The following is a 27,206-nucleotide window of genomic DNA, read 5'->3' as shown; positions in this document are numbered from 1 at the left end:
AGAATGGTACGGTCTCGAATTCGCCTAGACTTGAGAAAGGGACGACAGAAACTGATACACAAGAAGCCAATTAATGAGCTAGCAGTAAGACGGGAAGTACAGGAATTCAGAGTCTCGCTTCAGAACAGGTATTCGGCTCTTAGTGAGGAAACCAACCTTAGAATAGATACAATGAATGATAATCTGACGAGTATCACTACGGAGTGTGCAGTGGAAGTTGGAGGCAGGGTAGTTGGACAGGACACTGGCAAGCTTTCCCAGGAAACGAAGAATCTCATTAAAAAGCGTCAAATCATGAGAGTTTCAAGTACAACAGACAAATTAGAACTAGCAGAGCTTTCGAAGTTTATTATAGGCGTAAGGTATCCAATGTAAAAAGGTATAACATGGAGAGAATTTAACACGCTCTGAAAAACGGAGGAAGCGTCAAAGCAGTGAAGAGGAAACTTGGGATAGGCAAAAATCGGATGTATGCACTAAGGAAAAAAGAAGGCAAAATAACTACCAATATGGATAGAATAGTTAAAATAGCAGAGGAGTTTTACAGAGATCTGTACAGTAGCCGGACAACCACGACTTTAATACTATAGGAACTAGCAGTAACCCGGATGACACCCCACCGGTAATGATAGAAGAAGTCAGAAAAGCTTTGGAGAGAATGCAAAGAGGCAAAGCTGCTGGTGAGGATCAGGTAACATCAGATCTACTGAAAGATGGAGGACAGATTGTGTTTGAAAAACTAGCTACCCTGTTTACGAGGTGTCTCCTGACGGGAAAAGTACCAGAGTCTTGGAAGAACGCTAACATCATCCTAATACATAAGAAAGGAGATGACATGGACTTGAAGAATTACAGGCTGATTAGCTTGCTCTCTGTAGTATACAAGCTATTTACAAAGGTGATTGCTAACAGAGTAAAGAAAACATTAAAATTCAATCAACCAAAGGAACAAGTAGGATTTCGAACAGGCTACTCAACAATCAACCACATTCATACTATCAATCAGGTAATAGAGAAATGCTCAAAATATAACTATGCACTATACATAGCCTTCATAGATTACGAGAAGGCATTTGATTCAGTAGAAATATCAGCCGTCATGCAGACACTGCGGAATCAGGGCGTCGATGAAGTATATATAAACATCATGGAAGAAATCTACAGGGGATCAACTGCTACCACAGTGCTTCATAAAGAAAGCAACAGAATACCAATCAAGAAGGGTGTAAGGCAGGGGGACACTATCTCCCCAATGCTATTTACCGCGTGCTTACAGGAGGTTTTCAGAAGCCTAGAATGGGAACAGTTAGGAAAAAGAGTTAAGGGAGAGTACCTTAGTAGCCTGTGCTTCGCCGATGAATTTGCATTGCTGAGTAACTCAGGGGACGAATTGCAACTCATGATTACGGAGTTATACAGGGAGAGCAGAAAGGTGGGTCTTAAAATGAATCTGCGGAAAACGAAAGTAATGTACAACAACCTCGGAAAAGAGCAGCGCTGTGAGATAGATAATAGTGCACTTCAAGTTGTAAAAGACTATGTCTACTTAGGGCAGGTAATAACTGCGGAGCCGAACCACGAGATAGAAGTAACTAGAAGAATAAGAATGGGGTGCAGCACATTTGGCAAGCACTCTCAAATTATGACAGGTAGATTGCCACTATCCCTCAAGAGGAAGGTATATAACAGCTGTATCTTGCCGGTCCTTAGCTGCGGAGCAGAAACCTGGAGACTTACAAAGAGGGTTCAGCTAAAATTGAGGACGACGCAGCGAGCAATGGAAATAAAAATGGTAGGTGTATCCTTAAGAGACAAGAAGAGAGCAGAGTGGATTAGGGAACAAACGGGTGTTAAGGATATCATAGCTGAAATCAAGAAGAAGAAATGGACATGGGCCGGGCATGTAGCGCGTAGACAGGATAACCGCTGGTCGTTAAGGGTAACTGACAGGATTCCCAGAGAAGGCACGCTGGTTAGGGGGAGACAGAAGGTTAGGTCGGCAGATGAGATTAAGAAGTTTGCGGGTATAAATTGGCAGCAGCAAGCACAGGACCGGGTTACCTAGCGGAACATGGGAGAGGCCTTTGTCTTGCAGTGGACGCAGTCAGGATGATGACGATGATGATTTTCTACGCAGGGCCATACGCCAATGTTTGATGCGAAGCTTATTAGGGTCGAGCAATGTTCGCCGTAGGGTGATGATGATCACGATGACGCTTATGATAATAATGAAGTGGGTCCAGACTACACATTCTTTTTCCGTCCTAGAGAATGTCGGGCCGATGGGCTCTTATCTGCAGCACGCATTCTGGATGCATGGAAAGGAGATGACGCGCTTTGGCCGTGCGTGTGTCGAGTGTCAACGTCACAAGAGCCACAGGGGGCGGGAAACGGCTAACCTATAAGAAGAGAGGTGAAATAAGCCTGAGGGATATTGGTGGGCGGAGTGGGGATGCGATACAGTGATGGTTGGGCTAGCCGCGATGCTTTTCTCCATGAGTGCTTCAGAGCAGGGGACACGCCGAATTGGGATTTCCACTAAGACGAGTCATTGGCTCGTCTTATACTGCGAGTTTCTGGGATTCTTTTAACATGCACCCAATTCAGCACATGGTCCTCGAGCATTTTTGCTTCCATCGAAACTGCAGCCGCTGCAGCCGGGATTCCATCCCGCGACCTTCAAGTCAGCAGCCGAGTACCTTTGTTGTACGTGGGTGCTGGCCGGGTATGCAAACGGGTATGCAATGTGTATGCAATTCATATGTATGATGATAGAGGATGACGGATAGTGCTCCGAGAGCGAGTGATTATGAGCTCTGATTTCGGGGTAGCTTGCCTCAAGCCTCTTTTTTCCGCATACTCTGCGAAAATGTACCGCTTGCTACAGTCAATCCTGGATGGTTCCACCAGAACCCCGTGTCGACCAGATGCCATCCGCTTTAGTAGCTTGGGTGGCATCTGGCATCTGATCGGGTAGTCGGGAGAACTCTGCAAGCGCGATGTTAAATAATGTAGGGGAAAAAACTGAGCCCCGTGGTGTCCCACGTTTTGTATAGGCGGATCGTACCTGACCGACGCAGTCCTAGTCCCGCAGGGTACAGACGATTACAAGAAATGAGGGGATGTAGTTTCACATTGGAGCTCTGCAGGGTGACTATGCAAGATTGCCAAGGATGAGGTCATGTTCAACACAATAACTTAGCCCTTCAGATGTAACATGATGAAGGCTCTCGATTGGGTGAGACACATTCTACAGCTATAGTAATACCCTGAAGAGTGTTCTACATTCGCCGTCTTGGCAAATAGCGGCGCTGACTAATACTGCCAGGGATCGCATGCTCATGCAGAAATACCCGATAAGTAAACTTGCTTACGACCACCGCATCAGCTGGAGTATCAATGCCGCATTTCCATCATCACAACCACGTAACAATATATACCTGAGAACCTGCTGTATTCCGAAATGTTTTAACTAGAAGGGCTGTTTTATTCCTAGTATATGAGTGTTTCAAGTGAACCGATGATTACTTTTTACAACCACCAGTTATTATACCACCATCATTCCGCTTGCTGAATGACGCATTTTATTCGCAAAGTTCTCATTCTTCATTCATACATTCACAGAACCAAATTAACAGGAGTCCTAGAGCCCGGTATTTTAAGACCAAGTTGAGCCACGTCCACATTGGCACCGTCAAGCCGAGCGTTACGGTGCCATCAAGGATCCTCTGGACAGCCCATGGTGAATCTTGATATGAAGAGCTTTATAATACTTTCTGCAGTGGAGCCATTTTTCTTCGAGGTTGGCGAGAGTCGCAGGACAGCCCGCCAGGATTTCTCTGATTTCAGTAATACCATCACGTGCTTTACATTCTTTCCAACTTTCACATTCGTGGTGAATTTTATTTTTGAAATACGGAGTGAGGTACATCCCGATCAGCAGTAAAGGTTGCATGAGATGCGAACGTGGGCCCTGGCATTTCATATTTTTATTGCACAAAATTTCTAGGCACGGTATAAAAGTGTGAAATAGCGTCATTATTACACCTTGCACTCAGCACGCCTACACAATAACACAACACACACCCACACACACAAACAGGAACATGACAAAAACAAAACAAATATACAGTGATCGTTTTAGTGATTATGATGAATGTATGAGCTACGATGTCATCCAATAATGTAGAACACTCAGTCGCATGAAAATCAATTGCACACTTTTATATATTTCCAAAGCCACGTTCTGTCAGTTCAAAGAAAACCACACTTATGCTAAATTACAGAGGTAGATAAACACAAACACATTCAATTTTTATAGGGAGATTGTGAGGTAAGTGAGTTGAGCTGCGCGGAAAAAAAATTTAATGTTTCTACAAGAGCGTGGAATACAGAAAGTGGCAGTGATGCTCAAGCGAAACTAAAATAATATCTGAGCTATGTTTGCCAATATCATCGCAAGCAACATGTTTCAGCTGATTCGCACATATTTATGCCTTGCGTACGGTCACGTTTTACTCCAATGCACTTGTCTTGAATGCCATTATGCGATGACAGTGACACACGCCTCCACCCCCTTATGTCAGTGGATTTGCGAGTATGAGTAGGTTAAAAAGAGCTACGGAGATCATTTCTTTTCTATACATTCGTCCAATCATATCGTCGTCTCGGGCTTGTGCGCGTCTCCGTTAAGTAATAAGATTGCAGTTGTCTGCTCGGCGTCTCTTTCTTTATCTGCATTCTGAAAGGAAGAAAAAAACACGAATGGATTAGGATGCGAAATCAATCGAAGCTGGCGTTTCAAAACTATAGTTATCGGGAGTGAGATTATACCACATTCATGAGAGTGTCACAGGCTGTGGGAATTCTCGCACTCCCTGAAGTTACTTTTGCCTCACGACATCCGCGCGTTGGGTGGTGTAGCTTCACCGCGGGGCTCTAATATGTATGTTGATTGTTGAAGAAGAATAAGGCAGTTATTTCTGACTCCCACTTGGTTGCCTGGCTTAACGCCCACTAATAGCAGCACAGATATCTTAGCCACCCCCAATAAAGGTATGGCGCTTAGTTTCCTTGGTGGCGGCGCTTGGTAGTGAGGTTGACGGCGGAAGCATTATGGCGACGACCCCCCGTGCGGGAGAGATGAAGGAAACAGGCATGACAAAGGCAGATACATTGGCCACAGGGCCCAGCTACCGGGAAGTAGTTTTGAGGGAGGGAGGGAGCAAACCAGCAGCCGTGACTCACGCTAGTCACCTAGTCAGCAGCCAGGTGCAGGTTTCTGAAGGAATGTCTAAACAGGTCATCATCGCCGGTGACTCAAATTTAGTCCGATGCGCAGCGGCAATCAAAGAAAGGGTGAAAGGCGACAAGAGAGTTGCGATAGGGACGTTCCCAGGACAAACGCTGGGGACAGTAATGAGTCAAGCGGGTGAACAACTCGCAGCTAAAGCTAACAATCGTAACCTCGTTGTAATTGCGGGAGGGTTAAATGACGTCCTGAAAAAGGAATCGTCAGGACTAGCGACGACCTTGGCGAAAGGGGTGGATGACATGCGCACCGTGTCCCCCCAGGTGCAAATTGTAGTATGCACAGTACCGGAAGTACCAGTACGCAACGTCAACCTGCAAAGAGCGGTTGTCGACGCAAACAAAGAGATATGGCGAATTAGTCGAGAGAAGGGTTTCGAGGTAGTGGATTTAAACAGGGAAGTGCACAGGTGGGGTGGATTCCAAAGAGACAAGATTCATTTCGATAAGAGGCTTGGACACGAGGTGGGCTGGTGACTGGCAGGACGCGCAGTAGCTTTTTTGGGGGGCTCACGGGCCCTTCGGAGTCCGGGGTAGCTCGTAACAGGGAAAACAACCAGGAGGACGCTTTGACAGGTAGAATTGCGAAAAACCAGAAAAAAGGTAAAAGAAAAAGGAAAAAGGCGCGGGTTGCAATTAGTTACATAAACATGCAGGGTGGCAGAAAGAAGGCAAAATGGTTAGAGATTGAGGAGCAGTTAAACAAAGAACAGATAGGCGTGTATGCGGTTACAGAAACACACCTTAGAGACTTGGAAGAGCCACCACATATTAAAAATTATGTTTGGGAAGGGTGTAACAGGACCATATCGGAAAGGAAAGGTGGGGGTGTAGGAATGCTAATTCACCGCGGAGCCAAATGGGTTAGAGTGAAACAGACGTGTTCAGAGCACCTCTGGGTTCTGGGCACAGTAGGTGGAAAGGAAACGTGGCTAGGGGTAGCCTACTTGTGGACGGGGAATAACTGCAGAGAAAAGAATCAGGAGATAGTGGATTGCATGAGTGCGGATATTAAGGAATTTGGTAATGGGGCCGAAATCATCCTTCTAGGGGACATGAATGCCCACATACATGACCTTGACGGATATTCAGACACCAATGGGAAGTTATTACTAGATCTTTGCGAGCAACATAGTCTGGAGATAGTTAACACGGGGCCTAAATGTGACGGCCAGATCACATGGGAAGTCGGAAACAAGCAATCAAGTATTGATTATTGTCTCATGACTGAAGGAATTTACCACAAACTGACAGAAATGAGGATAGACGAGGAAGGCATTAACAGCTTGGGTAGTGATCATAAACGAATAACATTACAAATGGGATACGAAACTGAAAATATGAGCATGGAATCAAAGTCTGGCAGCTCGTATTTAAATGACAAACAAATAATAAATATAGCCGCAAGAGTCGAGGAAGAAGTAGGCGAAATACCAGGCAAGGACTGGGAGTATAGTGAGCTGTTACATCTAATGACGAAGGAGATAGGGAAAGAGAAGAAAACTGTTTGCTGGAAAGGAAAAAGGAAGCCAAAAAGTTGGTGGAACAAGGAAATCCGGGAGGCGATCGAGAAGCGACGCGAAGCATCACGGGAGCATAGAAAGGCAAAAAAGAAGAAGCGGCCGCAGGACGAAGTCAAAAAAATATGGGAAATATATTTAGAGAAAAAATCCCTTGTACAGAAATTGGTAGAGGCAAAAATTAAAGGTGAAAGTGAACGCTGGATGACAGAGATACACGAAAAAAAGGAGGCCGCGCCTAGGATTTTTTGGAGCCACATAAAGGCGCTAGGTAGGAAGTCTGTCACAACGCAACAACATATTCTAGATGAAGGAGGAAATCAATTGGAAGGGTACGAAGCGCTAGGTTACATCCAAAAGGTAACAGCCGATTCGTTTCAAAAGAGCGCCCAGGGGATCTCCCCGGTGAGTAAAAGTGTGGCGGAGAAAGCAACAGAGGAAGAGCTAGTACTTGATAATTTCAACTGGAAAAAGGCCGAAGGAAAAATTCCAAAGCGCACTGCCGCGGGTTTAGATGGGATTCCCGTTAGCCTCATTAACGAACTAGGACATAACACTAAAGAAGCATTGTTAAAAGCAGTAGAAAAAAGCTTAAAGGATGGACAAATACCGGACAGTTGGCGACAAAGTAGAATGAACTTAATCTATAAAGGCAAGGGAGAAAAGGACAAGATTCGCTCGTATAGACCACTAACCATTACATCGGTACTATACAGGATGGCGATGCAAGCAGTAAAAATGAAAATAGAAACATGGGCCGAACATAACGATATTTTGGGAGAACTTCAGAACGGATTTCGAGTCGACAGGCGGTTAGACGATAACCTGTTTGTTCTCACTCAGTGTATAGAAATATCTAAAATAGAGAATAGGCCCTTGTACGTGGCTTTTCTAGACATCACTGGGGCATACGACAACGTTAATCAGGAAATTTTGTGGGATATATTGAAAGGAATGGGCATGGGCGACGACTGTATACAGCTTTTGAGGGAGATATACCGAGAAAATACAGTTTGCATAGAGTGGGAAGGAATGCGTAGCAAAGAGAACGTTGAGGTTAGCAGGGGTCTGAGACAGGGATGTCCTTTGTCCCCGCTGTTATTCATGCTGTACATGGTGAGTATGGAAAAAGCGCTAGAAGGTAGCAACATTGGTTTTAATCTGTCACACAAACAGGGCGGCATGATGATTGAGCAGAAGCTTCCAGGTTTATTTTATGCGGACGATATCGTCTTATTTGCGGACAGTCGAGATGATATACAGCAGCTGGCGAATATATGCGGAAGGGAAGGTGAAGCTCTTGGACTAGGATTCAGTGTAACGAAGTGTGGATTGATGGTATTCAATGATCCCTGTGATCAGACGGTGTCCATACAAGGCCAAGAAATACCGAGGGTAAGTGAATACAAGTACCTTGGAATATGGGTAAATGAGAGTGATAGATACATGGAGGTACAGGAAAAAGCCTCGGCAGCAAAAGGAAAGAGGAATGCGGCAATAATGAAGCACAGAGCGTTGTGGGGATACAATAGGTATGAGGTGCTTCGAGGTCTGTGGAAGGGTGTAATGGTTCCAGGGCTTACTTTTGGGAACTCAGTGGTGTGCATGAGGGCAGAGGTGCAATCGGGAATGGATGTAAATCAAAGGACTGTGGGACGCCTCGCGTTGGGTGCTCACGGGAAGACGACAAACGAGGCGGTAAAGGGCGATATGGGGTGGGCAGGTTTTGAGGCGAGGGAAGCGCAGAGCAAAATAAGGTTCGAAGAAAGGCTAAGAAATATGAAGGAGAGTAGATGGGCAGAGAAGGTGTTCCGTTATTTGTATAGGAAGAGCGTGGACACACAGTGGAGAAAAAGAACTAGAAGACTCACTAGTAAGTATACGGCTGGTTTTGTAAGCCATATGTCAACAAAGAGCGTTAAGGGAAAAGTCAGGGAGGCGGAGAGGATTTACTGGATGGCAGCTATGGAGAAAAAACCGGCTTTGAGTAACTACCGAAAGGGCAAAAATGAAATAAGGAGGGAGGCATTTTACGATAATTCAAGGGGAAGCGCTTTACTGTTTGAAGCGAGATCGGGTTGCCTTAGAACGCGTAGTTATAAAGCAAGATTCAGTAAAGAAGAAGAACAATGCACATGCTGCGGGAAAGATAAGGAAACGGCGGAGCATGTTCTGATTGAATGTGGAGATATCCACCCAGGTGTACGTTTGGGCACGAGCCTACAGGAAGCCTTGGGTTTCAGGGACAACAATGGAAAGCTGAACACACCCGCGATTGAAATAAGTAAGAGACGGTTAGAGTATTGGTGGCAGAAAATTAGAGAGAAAAGACAAAAATAAATATTGGAAAAATAAAATATGGACAGTGTGCCGTAAATGGCAGAGAACTTAAGCTGAAAATTTACCTTTTTTTCCATTAAGATAGAATTTATCGAAGTAGAGGCATTAGGCCAACATAAAAAAAAGAAAAAAGGTTTTTTTTTTTGTCGAGCCTGGTGGCATACTTGTCACCACCCCGTTATAAAGGGGACGCTCATAGCATCCATCCATCCAGCGGGCCCACCTGGTACATTACTTGTGTCTTCGATGCTGTTATCGGCGGTTGTTTTGTGAACAACTGTGCAATTCCTTGGCTCGTTCTCACGAACTTCCTCCCGTGGGGAGTCAAACGTCAGCACATTTGTGCTGCCTTGTTTTTTGGTTGTTTCTCTTTGGACGTAATATTTGTGCATTTCACTGGGTCATTTGTCGCGTTGCGGCAGTTATTAGTACGATTCAGCTTGAAGTCTGACCGTTATTTCAAAGATGCTGATAAATACCCACGTGTTCGTCGTACTCTGACGTATAGACCAAAAGACCAAGAAAAACTACACATTCAGTTGAGTCTAAAATTCGATTTCTCGCATATTTTCTCGCTTGAAAGGAGTGAATTGCGCATATTTGCGTGAGTCAAAAGTGAAGGATCGTATGCAGTTTTTGATCTCACTTAGACGGTACGGAACTCTCCTTGTGGTCCACGTAACAAGGCTACAAGGAAATCAATATTATGGGCAAGATCGCCAGTTAACTAAAGTCCCGGAAAAATGAGATGAAAACAATCGTTAAAATGTTTTGCTAGCAGAAAGATGTAGCCAAAATGTAAAATAATTTTACACATTCTACGGGATCCTTCTTAGAGAGATGAAACATGTTTCGCGAACCTCGGTAAGCACCTAATACAAACACAGACACCTGTAGCCGCTCGGCTTCATTGCGAGGTTGCACGTAATCCATCGATGTAACAAAAAGCAACAAAGCTCTTCGAATATTCGCTCTAATTTAATTCATGGTATGCCCCAAATTCCCTAGATTGGTGAACTGCTTCTTATTCTTCAACAAGTGTACGGCGTAGCGGTGTGGGAAGGTGACTTCACCATGATTACTCGATTTAAGGATTACTCCTGTTTCATTCGACCGTAGAGAAAGTAAAAGAGTGGTACAAAAATTCAGGTGTGACATTGTGGTGTTTATATTTTTCAATGATAATGTATCAAGAAGTAAGCAAAATACTTGTACGCGAATATTGTGTTATACATGGGCAGATAAAAAGCGTAAAGTTCGTATAAAAAGGCTTTTACGGAAATAGTATCAGGGTCAAAGTTACAGACTACGCGTTCTAGGGGGCGAAATACGTAATCCTGATACTTGTTTTGCATCCTGTCTAATTATAGAATAGTGGATATGAACTCTTAACGTTTTAGCGTACCTTGAAGGACGTACTGGATACATAATGCCATGTTTCACGTTGGCACAAGTTTTGGTACAAAATGCATTTTGGTGCGATACTCACTAGTTCCTTGATGTCATATTCCACAAATCCTAGTTTCCTCCAGAGGTGAATAAACCACTTGTTGACGTGTGCCACGTCAGCCTTCCGCTTCTTGTGCTCCCCTATGAAAAGGAAAACATGCGTACAGTGAGTGATACGTAAGAAAGAAAGTTGCCCCAACTTTTTCAGTTTATTGACATAAAAACAACAGTGACTACAACATTACAGGCTGTGTGGCACAGCACCTGCAAGTAGCATTTAAGGCATACACATAATTTATTACGTTGTACGATATGGTGCCTGTCATTTTCATAAGTGTTGTATTTTCAAACTAAACTATTTTAAAATTTAAGGGAGAATCCATGCTTCATTTTTGTGTAAATCGTTGCGGGGCATGTTTTTGATTTACACGACCTGCTTGTGTGTACCCATTGCGGTTTCTGCCTCAGCTGGGCTGCTGATCTGAACGTGGTGGGTTTGATCCCGGCAGTGGCAGTCGCATTTCAGTGAACGCGAAATGCTGAGGGCCCGTGTAGTTCGCGATGTCAGTGCGCGTTAAGGAACATTTGGTGGCCAAATATTCCGCAACCCTCCTCTACTGACTCTCTCATAATTATGTCTGAGTTATTAGATGTAAAAATAAGATATATCTCTTTTTTTCTTTTCTTTGTGTGGCTGTCATTCCACGTAGAAATTAAAACACATCATGCCCTGTGGTGTTTTTCAGCCACAATGCTTTTGATGACATTAAAAGCCATGGCTCCATGATTGGCCCTATTGTGTTTTTTTTTTCGTCTGAACAGCAGTTGCCACCCTTATGAATTCAAGTCCTAGTTGAAGTTTGGGCTCTAGTAACATTCTTCGCTTGTCCACTTTTCACCAGCATGAAGCTCACACGTTCCCACTATCTCCGACCTTTCTTGGGCTTAGAGATTATAGTAATTTATACTTGAAACAAAAGTTTGTTTTAATTATATCCGTGAGATGTACCAGGAACTTTCCTCGAGTGATGCACTTCTATTTCATACTTCAGTTACCCAAGCGTGACAGCTTTATCAAAGGCGGCAATGTCCTTGGTAAACGAACGACAACATTGCGAGACAAAAACAGGAAAAGGTTACCTGATGTACGTTTTTTTTTTGTCCTTACGTACATTCGAACAGCAATATCGCTCGGAGGTGCGTAGAACTGTGTTTGGGGTACGAACTAATCACAGATAACAAACTGTTCTGACGTTCACTCGCGACGGGAGGTCCACATCCCGGAAACTTCACAAGCTAGTGAGCAAAAACCAACGATTTGTGCTAGAGACTCTCATTGCAGGAAAGCGCCTAATATTTCGAAGCAAAAAAGCTAACGCCTTAGAAATGTAGAACAGCAGCTTTTAACATTTAAACGTAATTTTCTGCATTTAGGATCACCTAATCAAAGCTAATCACCTCAAATTATTCTTCTCTTTAATCAGCCCGTCTCTAAGGCAATTGCGTTAATTACGGCTTTATCAATAGCTTTGTGAGGCAAGATTTCAGTGCCATGATTGACTTCCCAGCAAGACTGTATAATAATATATACCATAATATCGAAGGTTTTACGTCGCAAAACTATGAGACGATTATGAGAGACGCCGTAGGGGATGGCTCCGGGAATTTCAACCAACTAGTGCTCTTTAATGCGCACTGGCGCAGCATACTACAGGAGCTCTCCCCATTTTGTTACCATAAAAATGCAACTGCCGTGACCAGGATCAAACTGCGACCTTCCGTTCAGCAGCCGCCGGTCATACCCACTGCTCTACCGTGGCGTTCTAGCAAGCCCGTTTGTTCTCAATATTAAATCTGATACTATGTTGATGAAATTGCATTGACAGCAGTTAAACATCGTTGATTTTTCTGTCTAAATTGCAGTACGTCCTAACGCTCTTGATTGAAGTGGCATGTTCATACTTCCTTGTTATGAGTGTAATTAGAAAAATCATTTCGTAGGAAAACTGAAGCGCAGTAGTCTGAAGGGTGCCACTTGTAAGCTCTATATTTTCATTCTAGATGTTATTACTCCTCTTACTCAAAGTTACACAAACAGTGTTGCGTTCTTTTAACAATGTATTCCGAAAGCCAGTTGTTCAGTGAAAAACAAATGCCGAAGCAATAAAGGTAATAAATAAAATTGCATTTTGTACGTGTCATAACAAGAACTAGTATGAATTTATTGCTTTACAGCTGCAGGCCTTCTCGTGTTGCAAAGGACTACAAATCGTAAAGAAAAAAATGCTATTGGTGCTCTTTCTTCGGTTCTGAGTTTACGCCAGAAACCTATTGTTAAGATGTATGCACTTACTAGCCCAACGTATTTTTTCCTTAGCCCCGTGCAAGATGTCCAAACTAAGATGGGAGCCGAGACATTGTGACAATGCGTTATAGGAGTTCTATAAACTAGAATGAATTGCCTTAGGAAGTCTTGCCGACGTTTCTATTAGTGAAAATGTCTTTGTGACAGGCTTGTCGTCCAGCGCGCGTTAGATTTGATGCGGCCCTGCAACTCTTCTTGAGCCTGGTCAGAAAATGCTGCGAATTGTAGTTTAGGTTCCCGAGAACATATGAGCCAAACATTACAGCATGCAACGTGGTCTGAAATTTACAAAATTTAGAGGTATGCTGTAAATTGTTTCCTCTTCTTTCTACTAGGGATGTCATCTACTCCAATGACTGCGTCATATAATAATATTCCCGGCCATTGGCTGATTAAAGCGTTGTGAGTTTCACAGCTGCCGGGGCCACCGTGGGTAGGGGGATGTGCAACGATCTAAGTAAGATGTGCGTTCTGAGTAGAAAAGAAAAAAGGGCTAAAGGTGACATAACTCCCTTCCATAAAAGCACGCATGTGACGTAACTTCTTTCCACCTTGCCATCTCTTGTAGCTTAGCTTTCAGCGTGCTAGTAAAGACGACAGAATACATCAACCATGCATTACGACGCCCGACAGATCTCTGTAACTTTCCTGAATTCATGTTCAGGATAACTATAATCGTCTCCACCAGGCAGACGGCGCACATGGCGGTGTACTACTGCTTGTCGGATTATCAATATTCTTGCGGCAGTCAATTCGCATGACGAAAGACTCCTTCGATCAAGACGTCCAACGATTACTTGGAAAAGTGTTGGAGGGCATAAAACGGGCTAGTTGTTGGCGTGACGTCAGGCGATGTCACTGTGGTGTCGTGGTTGTGAGTAATAACAAAACCTCGTTAATGGTAACGCCCAAGTTTGACGAGACAACAATGAGAAAGGCACACCTAAGAAACGTTGGCCTCCTTGTCTGAAGCACTTAGTTTCTGACCTGGAACCCTTTGTATAAAGAGTGTGCTCTGTTCTCACGAATTCACTGTGGTCCCGCTGCGGTGGTCTAGTGGCTAAGATTCTCGGCTGCTCACCCGCAGGTTGCAGGACTGAATCCCGGCTGCTTCGGCTGCGCTTTTGATGGAAGCGAAAATGCTGTAGGCCATGTTCTATGATTTAGGTGCATGTTAAAAAACCCCAGGTAGTCAAAATTTCCGCAGCCCTTCGCGATGACATCTCTCATACTCATATGGCGGTTTGGAAACGTTAAACCCTACATATAAATCTATCAGAGAATTCATTGCGGTAACCTAAAAGGACACAAAAGGCAACCATTAAGTCGATGTTGATTGTTGAAATAGCGCTTCAGAAACCTCGTAGTGTTACTTTTGTGTCAAGGAAGGGCGTATTGTGAAATGAAATCACGTTTTAGTGAATCGTATCGAGTTAGCGCACTTCAAATTACCCGCCTCAAAAAGCAGACTGACCGGACCGGCTCACGTCACTGTTGTCATGCACAATGTTACCCGACTTTGCTGCGCTAGTAGCAGCAGACCGAAAACAGCGGAAGCCATAACAGCAACAACTATAGCCCATGAGGTGGCGGGCGGGCACTCCCGCCCTCGGAGGCAATGGCAGACGTTTTTTGGTTTAACTGCACTCCAATAGATGGCACTGCATTTCCATTGTAACTACACAAGAATTCAATTTTCGTACCACTCGCGCCATTCCCCATAAAAACTTAGAAGTGTGGCAGTTTGGGCTAGCTGGTACGACAAGACGATAGTTATAGCGTAGAAACAGTCTTTTTGTCGTCGTTCTGTGGTCACGCTATAAATATTTTATGTCATACCAGCTAGCCCCAACTGCCACACTTCTAACGAACAACCAGAATTGTATTGCATCTCTTGATGCATGAAATGTTCTTTATTTAGTGCAGCTAGATTGATTACTAGTCATCAATCGTAGGCGGTCCTTCTGGTGTCATCGAAATCATTTTGAGAATGTCGTACTGTGGCGCTTGTGTTTTAGTGTATTTACCTTAATTTCTCGGTAAGTAGGGCCCTCTTGTTAAAACATTGTCATTTTAGATGTTGTCATACATTGAGCTTTCACTTTATTTGACTTTTGTGTCCCTTTAAGTTAGGCATTGCTAAAGAGATGTTCATTTCTCCTGCGCGATTGCTTCTTATGCTTGTACTTGCTATGGGTCACCTGAAAAATGTGAACTGTGTATGACATACTAGGACTGAATCAATTCAGAGTGAACATAAACATGTTCGTGGAGCAAATGAGCGCAAGCGCAGTGCGTAATTTCTTTTAACATATATGCTATAGTTCTCAAAACAATTTTACTGAGAAATCATGTTCGCACGTGGAAGCGTGCGAAGCTATTCCACAAAATCTTTTATCGTGTTGTTGATAATAGTCTAACAAATAATCACTTTTACCCACTCACAGTAAATGGCGAAAAGTCATACAATGCAAATATAATCTTAAGATTTTCACTTTTTTCTGAAACCGCGATGATGATTTGTGGGGTTTAACATCCCAAAACCACCATATGATTATGAGAGACACCGTAGTGGAGGACTCTGGAAGTTTCGACCACCTTAGATTCTTTAACGTGCACCCAAACCGGAGCACAGGGGCCTACAGGATTTTCGCCTCCATCGGAAGTGCAGCCGCCGCCGCCGCCGTGATTCGATTCCGCGACCTGCGGGTCAGTAGCCGAGTACTTTGGCCCCTAGACCACCGTGGCGGGGCTGTTCTGACACTGCTGAAATCAATTCGAATGAAATGCTTTTTTCATTATCATAGGGCACTAATTGTCATGCAGTTGCAATTGTGTATTTTGGTTTCCCACAACACGCAAATAACTACGTTTTCGTGTTATCAGAACCCAATTCCGTATGATATATGTGCTTTTTAGCTGCTTATTTTTATTTTGGGCAACCTTTTTTTTTTCGCTGCAGAACTGCAGAATTAGAGCAGCCGAGTTAATATGAACCTCCACCTCTACTCAGGATACAACACTCTATTTAACTTTGCCGAACCATCCTCTTTTTCCTCCTGCTCTCAAGAAGCAGAGCTCGAAGATTTTTAGCGGTAACCGGTCACGTACCTGTTGCAATGCTTATCAATACTCCAAGGACGACTGTGCCACACGTGCTGAAGAGGCAGCTCCAGAATGGCGAAAGCTGGAATGGGTCTGATGTGTTGTGTGGCCTGCGAGACGAATAGGCACAAGCACTTTGCTTTAACTGGATTTGTGTAGGCCGATTAACGGCAAAAGAGAAGCCCAAGAAAAACGTCGATGCCATGTTGGCTTCATTGAAAAGAGAAGAAGAGTACGCAAGTTACTGAGAAGAAAAAAAATGAGCAGTAATGCACACAGGGACACTCCAAAAGGTGCATGATTTGATTTTTGATAGACCATTAGAAGGGTGAATCCCATAGCATTACTTGTCACCGAAGAATGCAAATATAACTTCGTTACCTCTCTCAGTAGAGTGAACTGCAGGCCAGGTGGCGCGCGATATATCTCAACAGAGCACGAGCACGAGGGCTCACAATTTCTACGTGACGCTCTTTCGCCACTGATTTCACCTTGAAGCAACAAACGGCAAGAAGACCACCTCGCTCGCTGGAGCGGTCGTATTTTCTTATGCCAGCGTGATGTAGAGGTAGGCCCGAGTGATCGCAAATGGGTTAGGTACAGTTGCTAGTCTTACTTTGCGAATGTGAAATAAGCTTTACGCTGCTGCGTAACATTCGAGTTTTTTGATGTTGCATTCACTTTTCCGTCCGTGAGGTGAGAGCCGTGGCTTCCTTCAACAGCCGGGCTGCATATTCTGAACATCTTTTCTTGACGAGTGATCGTAAATGAACGTCGTCTTGATGAGGCACGTGCTCTCTTTGCCTCCTTCTCTGCTTAGCTCTCGGAACCATGTGCCCGATCTGTCCACCGTGGCAGAACAGAGAGAACAACTTTATTTAAAAATAAAAGAACCCCAGTTCGGGTCTAATAAAAAAAACTATCCATCAGACAGGCCAAGAAGTTGCAAATGCTGGAGCAGTGTCTTCATAATGTCCAGGGAGGAGTCCGCCAGCCACTCCTCCAGGTACGCAGGTCTTATGTTTATAGGTATGTGCTGCTTGAGGCTTTCGCCCAATGCTGCGCAACCACCCGGAAAATCCCACAGAACGTGAGCATTATCCGGAAAGCCACCACATTCCATGCAAGCAGGAGACCCGTCTTTTCCTTGCATGTATTGTTGAATGCGTGGTGTCATTAAAGAGTGAGTTTGGGCACGCCTTATCAGCTATGCCTCGTGTCTCTCCATAAAATCAAGAGGATCGGGATAAAGCCTGGGATTCTTGCGCATCTCATCTAATTGTTCGCGCCACTCTAAAGGTGCCATAGCAAGTAATTCGGTGCGTTTCAGTGAATCCGGCCACCACAGAGGAGGGCCTGGGAGATTTTCACAGGACATGGCGTGTGCCACTTCATTCCCTCTGATCCCCGAGTGGACCAGGTATCCACAGTATACGAACACGTAACGAAGAGTGGTCAGCTAAGTGCTTCGTAAGTTTGTTGTATTGCGCGTCTGGAATGTCATCTGTCGCGAGGGCTCGACAGGCAGCTTGGCTATCTGTGCGTAACAGTAAATTACGGGCATTTGGTTTGGGCTCTACGGTGGTATAAAACAACTCTGACGATCAAAAAAACAAGCGCAGAGATTGAGAAAGAGAAAAAAAGAAGCGTTTAGATATCCAGCATCACTCCAACGAGCTGGATTGTCTTGCAGTGGTAGAAAGCGTCGATGATGAATTTCGACATTGCCTTTTCGAGCGAAAAATCACTGTTGTGACTGATATTGCTTCTATAGCGTGGATGTTCGCCAAGCAGCAACTAAAGCACATAAAGAGAGAGAGAGTAAAATTTGAGAAAAATATCACAGCATATCCCCGGATAGAAATATCAGCCGTCATGCAGACACTGCGGAATCAGGGCGTAGATGAAGTATATATAAACATTCTGGAAGAGATCTACAGGGAATCAACTGCTACCATAGTGCTTCATGAAGAAAGCAACAGAATACCAATCAAGAAGGGTGTGAGGCAGGGTGACACAATCTTCCCAATGCTATTTACCGCGTGCTTACAGGAGGTTTTCAGAAGCCTAGAATGGGAACAGTTAGGGATAAGAGTTAATGGAGAGTACCTTAGTAACCTGCGCTTCGCCGATGACATTGCATTGCTGAGTAACTCAGTGGACGAATCGCAACTCATGATTACGGAGTTAGACAAGGAGAGCAGATAGGTGGGTCTTAAAATTAATCTGCAGAAAACGAAAGTAATGTACAACAACCTCAGAAAAGAGCAGCGCTTCGAGATAGGTAATAGGGCACTTCAAGTTGTAAAAGACTATCTCTACATAGGACAGGTAATAACTGCAGAGCCGAACCACGAGATTGAAGTAACTAGAAGAATGAGAATGGGATGGAGCACATTCGGCAAGCACTCTCAGATTGTGACCGGTAGATTGCCACTATCCCTCAAGAGGAAGGTATATAACAGCTGTATCTTGCCGGTACTTAGCTACGGAGCAGAAACCTGGAGACTTACAAAGAGGGTTCAGCTTAAATTGAGGACGACGCAGCGAGCAATGGTAAGAAAAATGGTAGGTGTAACCTTAAGAGACAAGAAGAGAGCAGAGTGGATTAGGGGACAAACGGGGGTTAAGGATATCGTAGTTCAAATAAAGAAGAGGAAATGGACATGGGCCGGGCATGAGGCGCGTAGACAGGATAACTGCTGGTCATTAAGGGTAACAAACTGGATTCCCAGAGAAGGGAAGCGGGTTAGGGGGAGACAGGAGGTTAGGTGGGCAGATGAGATTAAGAAGTTTGCGGGTATAAATTGGCAGCAGCAAGCTCAGGACCGGGTTAACGGCGGAACATGGGAGAGGCCTTTGTCCTGCTGTAGACGTAGTCAGGCTGATGATGATGATGATGATCCCCGGACTGAATGATGATGAGTAAGGCCAAGCGTCCGTCAATCCATGCGTCCATTCGTTCGTTCTTTCTTCCGTCCGTCCACAGTGCGCCCATCCATCCGTCCATCCATCCATCTTTGCGTCCGTCCGTGAGTCCATTCATCCGTGCATCTTCGTCTGTCCGTACATCTGTCCGAGCGTCCATCCGCGCGTACAACCCTCCATCCGTCCGTGCATTCATCCATCCGTTCGTCTGTGCGTCCCTCCATCCGCCCGTGTGTCCGTGCATTTGTATGACTGTCCATCCATATTTCTGGTTGTCTGTCTGTCCGTCCTTGTGGCCGTCCATGCATCCATTCATTCGTCCATTCATTTAGTGAGCACTCCAAGTACTGTCATTTCGCATGTTTTCATCATATATTCACCATATGCAAATAACGCCTTCTAGCGCACATTTCAACGACTAAATGAGAGGTGTCTACCTACTACTACGATGACAACAACTACTACTACTACTAAACACATTGCGGACGCCCGACCCACGGCATAAAGAGCTCTACCCCTCAAAATTTTTTGGACGAAGGAAGATACGAGCCCGCGTACCAAAGATCAGAAGGCGACCGCCTCAACTACTCAGCTATACAGGAACGTTAGCATGACCTTGTTTAGTACAGTGCAGCAAAGGGGTGGGAAAGAGAACTGAAGGTGAGGCGGAGACAAGGAACGTGAAGAGAGAGAGAGAGAGATTAAAGCATAGTCTATAAAGTTAAAAAAGCGCTGAAATGAACAGGAAAAAAACAACATGAATTACAGAATCTAAAAAAACAGAGGAACGATATGAATAGAAATAAATGTAGTCAGACGTAGTTATTACATACCCGCTTTAGACGTTTAGTGGGTAAAGGTGAAGCTGAAAGCGGTAGTGGTGTCGGAACAGTATAGCAGCAAAAACTGGACGCAGCAAAAACTGTGGGCAGTGTTGCAGCAGCTAAACCGGCCAGGCCGCTTCAGCTCGTGCCTCGTGCAAGGCTCATGATATGGATTCAGCACTGGGCATTCCTCTTCACTACAGTGCTATCTAGCATTTAAAATTCATGCGTGAAGAACCCCCGACCGAATCTCATAGAACTTAATTCCTTGCTGACTGCTTAAGCCGTGTGCATTGTGTCTTGACCTATGTCTATCAGTAACGGCGTAGCTTCTGCATACAACAATCACACTTTTGCCGGGAAACTTTACTGTGCTGCTGAAATTTCCGACGCTGCACTGTACCGCTAAATGGTTTCACTCTCTTTTCGAGAAGAGAGGATATCCGCAGATAGGAGATTCCACATTTTGCGAGATGCCGGCGATGTCTTTACGGGTATAGATAGGCTAACAATGAAGGCGGAGTGGCGACCTCGGACGAATACGTCAGTACTTCTTATCAGCGAAAACGTTATCTTTATAAGTATCTACAGCTGTATGCTCGAGCACTCGTGCGGCTTCACGCCACTTCACAGCCCACTTTCATAAACCGACCTTATCTGTATCTCTTGCTCTCTTTACACTTACGGCGTCCTAGGCCGTTTCGTAAACTGGTCTTACGTTTCAATCCAACCCTTGTTCAACCTTGTCGCCGCGATAAGGCAGCGTTTCACAAGGTAGCCCGAAAGTTACCTTAGGGCACCACTTATACAGCGCACTACATGGCTGGTTATGCAAGCAGCTTGGCAAAGTCTATCACTTTCGTCACGCTTTAAAGAAAAGGCTATACGTATGCGATCGGCGTTCAACATGTACGAGTGCTCGGGAACTACAAAATGTTCTGGAAAAGCTCCGCGACAATGTGTCACTGAGCCAATTTCACTTTTCGTTCAAAGCAAAAACTTTTCTAGCATGGCCCCAGATGGAAACGACCCCCCAATATGTCAGATTTTCTGTGCCAACACTCCTCGTGCTGCTGATGGCGCTTCGTGTCTACGGTTCAGGCCCGTTAAAATTGAGAAAATTTACTTGGTGTACATGCTTTAGGCCACACTTCCCCGCATTATTAGATGTGGGGAAAAATTATGGCAAATACGGTGCTAAATCAAACGTGTTTCACTGCAGGAAGGAATATATTCTTGTTCCTAAACTCATGGGGCCATTTAGCAACCAACTAACATGAATATACGTATGCACTTAGTGGCCGCGTGTTTTTGTGCTTCACTGCAGAGGACGTCGAAACAAGAAGGTCTTCTGTGTGGACTCGTTACTTAGCGCTGCCTGAGATAAGGCACCATTTAGCGGTAAGGTGAAGAAACGAAAGTTTTTTTTTTTGACAGGTCAAGTCACTGGTAGGTGGCAGCAAGGTCATTTTAGTTAAAGCCTCTGAATTTTTTATCAAAGCGTGGGAAACGCCCACTTTTTTTTCTTTTTAGTGGCGCATTGTCTGCGTAGCGAGATGAACACTTCTGTCTTGAGAACTACGTATTTTTTTTCAAAGTAAAAAGACACATAACTATTACGTATTGATGTTTCATCCCAAACATGCGTGATAGTTGCTTTTTGATTGACATTGTACACAAGTATAAACGCAGCCAAAGAACAAGATGGCTGGGTCTTTAGCAAGGGGTTAAAATGAATTGCTCTTCAGACAGACTAATAAGAAGGCAAACAGACTAAACTTTCTGCGGAGTATTCCAATAAAGACTATATAAAAAAATTCGGCAGATGCCACGTGCATTGGGAATCCACGTTATGCGAAGCATCTGGAGGGAAAGTGACCGTGTTGTAATTTTTTATTGAATAACGCGTTATGAAATGACGGTAAAGATATGTGAAAATGTTGCACACGCGGACATATTTTGAACAGTGGCAGATGGTAATATAAAAAGTCGTTTGCACTTGCGCAACGGTGCAACAGTGACATCAGTACCGGCAACACCAAAAAGCGATAAGTTGATACGAAGTGCTGGTGCTCGTGAAGATGGTATTCCTGAACGCTGTTACATGAATCAATTTTTGAGCAAGGTATCTTACTACAATTAACGTTAAGTCGACATAACGGCTGTATCATAGAAGTACATATGTAATATTTATAAATTGGAATAGCCAGCACTGCAACCACAATTGATGTTTTGTGATCATTATAGCCTTCTTAAAAAGCAGTTTGAAGAAAGACCTGGCATAGCTTTGTGGTTAAATGCTTGGTTGCCGCAACGAGCGCTAGGGCTTGGTTCCTGCGGGGACCTAGGCATTTATTCTATGAATTCGTTGAGTCAACGCTGCTGATGTCAGCTTTTTTTTACGCTCATGCATTGTGTTTTCTTGCCATTCCCGGGTAGATACTGAGCGTCAATCACCGGCGGCGCAGCAACGCCGCATTGGCCTAGTGGCTAAGGCACTCGCATGCTGACCCGCAAGTCACGGGATCAAATCTTGGCTACGGCGGCTGCATTTCCGATGGAGGCGAATATGTTGAAGGCCCGTGTGCACAGATTTGGGTGCTAGTTGAAAACCCCCGCCGGTCGAATTGCCGGAGCCTTCCACTACGGCGGCTCTCATGATCCCATCGTGGTTTTGGGACGTTAAACCCCACAAATGAATAAATACTCTGTGGCACATACCCGCATACCAGTGGCACAGACCAACCTGCGGATATGTACCACGGTCTGGCACGAAGCCCTTGACGACGTACTCGATGGGATTGTGACATCATTTATGTCTTGATCAGTGCCCCATATTTGTCTAACCATCTCACCGTTCCCTACTCATTTTCGTTCGCGCCAACTTAAGACGGTGATCATGAGAGCACCCAAACGTAAGCAGATAGATAGATAGATAGATAGATAGATAGATAGATAGATAGATAGATAGACCAAAAGTACTTGCAGTACGCAAAGAAATTCTTCGAATTTGCATCAAAAATGCTTGAAATTGCGCGCACCTCTTGGAGCACCTTGTCGGTCAGCGCCTGTGGCCTCATCAACACGTCTCCACGAGCCTCCGGTATCATAAGCGTAATGCTTTCACAAACAAACGAAGGAGACAGTATGGCTAGACGAGGCAGAAATCGTACAGGCATGCAATTCTGAACCAATTTTATTGTTTTAAGGAGCATGCAGGTATTTTGTTCTTGCTACTAAACCAACAATGAGATAGTAACAGCTCACAGCTTCGTTCCTATACTCGTGCCTCATGACATGAAGGCTGCCTAAATCAAAACAAAGCAGTGTGCCGTTGCCGAATTTATCACTGTGGTTCGCGGGCCCCGAAAAACCTTGTTGAACGAGTGTTAGCACGCTAAACGCACGAATATGGCACAGCAAGTGTAGCACTGATATAACCATACTGCACAATTTTATTAGGCCATAAGGCACACGCACCTCCGTCCGCTTCCAGGACCACTAGCGCACCGAGGAGCACGCCCAGTTTGCAGGAAGCTCATCGCTCAAGACCGTGCATAGAGGCCACGCGTAGCTTGTCGCGTTGGATAGAGTGGATAGACGAAGGACACTGCCACTACAATTGAGCGCGTACAGCATGTGGTGCGACTGTAACGGCGCCAGCCGAATGACTGACGTAGTGCACGTAATTAGCCGGGAGAGAAGCGGCTTTGTAGGATAGCATACCACGTTTCAATGAAACTAGGTTTTCTCATAGTGGCAAATTGTGGTACAGCCTCGTACATATTGTTACGCACAAGGAGGACCAGGACGTATACGGCTGAAGGACGTATACGGCTCCTTGTGCGTAACAATATATATCACGCAAAGGCGGCACTGTTCATTTGGTCGACGTGTCAGTCGTGGTGTATTGAGGACCAAGTAATACATTGAAATGCTCTTCAACGTCCCCGCGTGGCCTCTGCGCGCTATCAGATGGTCGTGCGAGACAACCAGATTATTTTGCTGCACTTTGGCAAAAAAAAAAAAAGAAAAAGCTGTGTGGTGGGCAACATATTGCTTTGGCACTGTATTTATATTTTTATCAATATTGACGGCGATGGCGCACACCAATAATGAAACGATCTTGATCCTTAATGCGCATTGCGGTTTAGTGGGTTTAGTTATGCCCCATTCTCGACAGGTGCTTACTAACCAGATCAAGAAAAAGAAATCGAAATGAAGAGAAAATAGAACGAATATTGAAAGAACAGAGAGAAAACAGAAAAAAAGAAAGAGGTAGAAAAAGAGAAACGAAAAATTTCGCCCATACTTTCTCTCTTCATGCTTAGTACCATAGTACCACTGCTGTGAAGCTACCTACAGTTTTACGAAGACATTTTGGCAACATTTTGACGGGGTTCTCACCTTTCAGTTGGCAGAATAGTTGTGAAGCTCGAGTTGCTTTCAAGGCGGGTGCGGTTGTCCGGACAGTAGTCGAGACTTACCGGCATGAACGGTGGCTTGGTGCCGCTGTGGATGGCCTGCCACATGACCAGCAGTTGGAAGCCCAAGAGCAGGAGCGTCGAAATGCCCGCACCCTGAGAAGTGAGCACTCAATAAGCCCGTCATCATAAAATGATGTTCTAACGCCCATGGGCACTGTACGCAGTGCGCAGTGTCACGAACGTGACTGTGTATATGAAAAATGAAGATCGATATATAGAGCACTACAGAGCTCTATTGTGCGGTTATCAGGCTCTACGGAGGGGTAAGGTAGCATTGGCAGAAACAAGCTTGCACGCCAGTCTTCCTGAGCACATGAATATATACATTGAAATAAAGAGTCAAGGAGGGCGAGAAGAATGGATTCCCAGCACAGCCGCCAGTTAGAAGGCGTTGATGAGCAGCACTTCATTATAAAACAGGGCAGCCTTGAGGCGAATAATTTACTCTCGAACATTCATCGTCATTTCCATCATGGTTTTAGAACACTAACAAAATGGTAGAATTCGCGCATGACATTTCTAGCAACCGTTACATTGGCAATTAAATTGATGCACGTCTTGATGCATGTCACAGACGTCGAGCATTCTCTAACGCTCACCCCTTCATCGAAGAGAACGGTGCCTTTGAATCGGGAAGACTTTCCGGAACTGACGACTCGGTAACAACACAGTAACGTCTCCCTTGGACCTTGAGTGAACGGCGCACATATGTGTTCAAGGAGAATGACCTTGAGGCTGACGCGTATAATCCCCGAAAAGAATTTGACTGCTTCGGAAGTTGGGGTTCCAACCAGCGGGAAGCGTGGTCTTTGGTGTCGCGAGTCTCGCGTCTTGAGCCGGCTGCAACACCAGGCACCCTCTTCGTGTGCCTGACCTGGCGAGACCATCAGCGCCACCCCGTTAACTCCCTTACCTGAACCACGAGCTGGACTGGTCCGTATGAAACATTTTAATGTGATCTTTTTCTCAACGGTTATTTTAATATGCACCGCTTGTAAATAATGTCTTAGTGTCCGCTGCAGCGCACGTAGAAACTCAGTCACGTGAACGCCATCTATTTGTTATTGTTTTTTGTATCTCTCGAAGTTTCCATGATGTCCCTTTATTTATTACAATCTGCGTGAAATTTACTTGTGCCTTTTGCAGTGTTCTTTCAGAGGATAGTTTCTTTGGTAGCTGTTCAATCCATCGCGCGTATTTGTTTTGTTTCCTTTTAGTCAATTTTGACTGACTCCAGCTATCGCCTGCCCCTGTTTTAAATAAGGGATTGTTTGATATTTATTAGGTCTTCGTGTCTCCTCTAAGAGAAAGTCATTCAGACACAATTATCACTACACGTTAAACCCGGCACAAGTCCAGCAGCCTGCAAATAAATGTAAAATATATGACTTAGAGGTATTGCAGGTGTCGCATGCCTAAACACAAAGTGGAAGCTTCGGAGTGTGCATGCCCCACGCCGCTGTTAGACCGACGTGGCCTCACACGAAATGTGTTACAGTGCGTTATTCATAGACTTTTACATGAGTTTCAACACTGTTTTGCCTAATAGGCTGCTAAGTAATATTGACGCTAAATGAAAGTCCCCTTGATTAACCAAATGAATAGGTAGGTTTCTTGAATCTCGATCTCAATATGTCTCATTCAAAGCCATTTCGTCCTCAGCTGTCGATGTAACTTCAGGTGTTCCACAGGGGTCCGTTCTAGGACATTTATTATTTCTATTTTTTAAATGAACATTCCTAATATTACGAAATCAAAAGTCTATATTTATGCAGAAGACCACCTTATATCAAGCGTTTCTTTTTCTAGCGATCATACCTGACGTCAGGATTCCGTCACCAGCTTTTGCAAATGCGGCAGGCAATGCCATATGTGCGTCGATTTCAAGAAAACTGTAGTGGTATCAATCACCAACAGCGACTCTCAATTGCCACATGTGTACACCTCCAAGAACACAATAATTCCCGGGTACAAAAAGTACAAATACCCTGGGGTTATCTCACCACACAACTTGCAATGGGAGCGGCTGCAGGCCTGTGTGCTCAGATTTGGGTGCACGTTAAAGAACCTCAGGTGGTCAAACTTTCTGACGCCCTCCACTACGCCGTCTCTCATAATCATGCGGTTGTTTTGGGACATTAAACCCCACATATCAATCAATCAAATCATATCAATCAGCTTTCCATTGGGGCAACATATTGATTACATCACATCCAAAGCATTGAAAAAAAAAATAGTTTGCTTGCGTCGGACGTCATCTCAATTTCTGAAATGCACCAGGTCACTGTTGTATAAGACGCCTATTCTATACTAGAATATGCTTAATTTGTCTTGAATACGTATAAAACAAACGACGTCCACAAAATTGAATCTGTTAAACAGAGGTGGTTCGTTTCATTTGCCATCGCTATGATCGTAACTTTTTAACTTCGTTAGCAGTGAATCTCTTCAAGCTCCCTTTCCTATCCACCAGGCGGTACACCGATTCCGTGAAGCTATTGCACTCATTTATTCACTCATCTTGTCGACTATCTTCAGGTAATCGCATCTCATACGCTAATACACTTTCAACTAGACGTTACCACAGCCTAAATTTTAAGCCTTTGTTTACGCACACGAACAATTTGAATAACAGGTATTTTCCTAGAGTTATTGAAAGGTGGAACGAATCACCCGGCAGTATCAGTGAATTGTCGTCATTGGATTTTGTAGATGCACTGTTATAATAAATCATTCTCTCTTTGCTTGTTTTGCTTTGATGTCCACCTTTATAAGGAGTGTAATTTGTTCATGTGTATCTAGCACTCTTGCAAAAAGCCTGTATAAAGCTACTGTACATGAAAATAAATAAATAAAATGAGTAAGCATACATGAAAAG

At 44.4% G+C, this 27,206-nt stretch overlaps 1 protein-coding gene across 1 annotated transcript in view; it reads right to left on the bottom strand.

The window, feature by feature from the left end:
* Window positions 1-4,221: 4,221 nt before the first annotated feature.
* The window catches only part of LOC119174223 (sodium-coupled monocarboxylate transporter 2), a 69,817-nt gene continuing 46,832 nt past the window's right edge, over window positions 4,222-27,206 (bottom strand). The window contains exons 12-15 of the mRNA XM_037425046.2: window positions 24,249-24,421; window positions 16,096-16,199; window positions 10,660-10,760; window positions 4,222-4,741 (exon numbers count right to left, since the gene is read on the bottom strand). Coding sequence (XP_037280943.2) covers window positions 4,655-4,741; window positions 10,660-10,760; window positions 16,096-16,199; window positions 24,249-24,421 — 465 coding nt within the window. The 3' untranslated portion in view covers window positions 4,222-4,654. The remainder of the gene's footprint in view (window positions 4,742-10,659; window positions 10,761-16,095; window positions 16,200-24,248; window positions 24,422-27,206) is intronic.

The sequence above is a fragment of the Rhipicephalus microplus genome, chromosome 5 (genome assembly GCF_043290135.1).
Source record: "Rhipicephalus microplus isolate Deutch F79 chromosome 5, USDA_Rmic, whole genome shotgun sequence".
Taxonomy (NCBI): domain Eukaryota; kingdom Metazoa; phylum Arthropoda; class Arachnida; order Ixodida; family Ixodidae; genus Rhipicephalus; species Rhipicephalus microplus.
The sequence above is the reverse complement of the archived record's forward strand: the minus strand, read 5'-3'. Positions and strand labels throughout refer to the sequence as shown.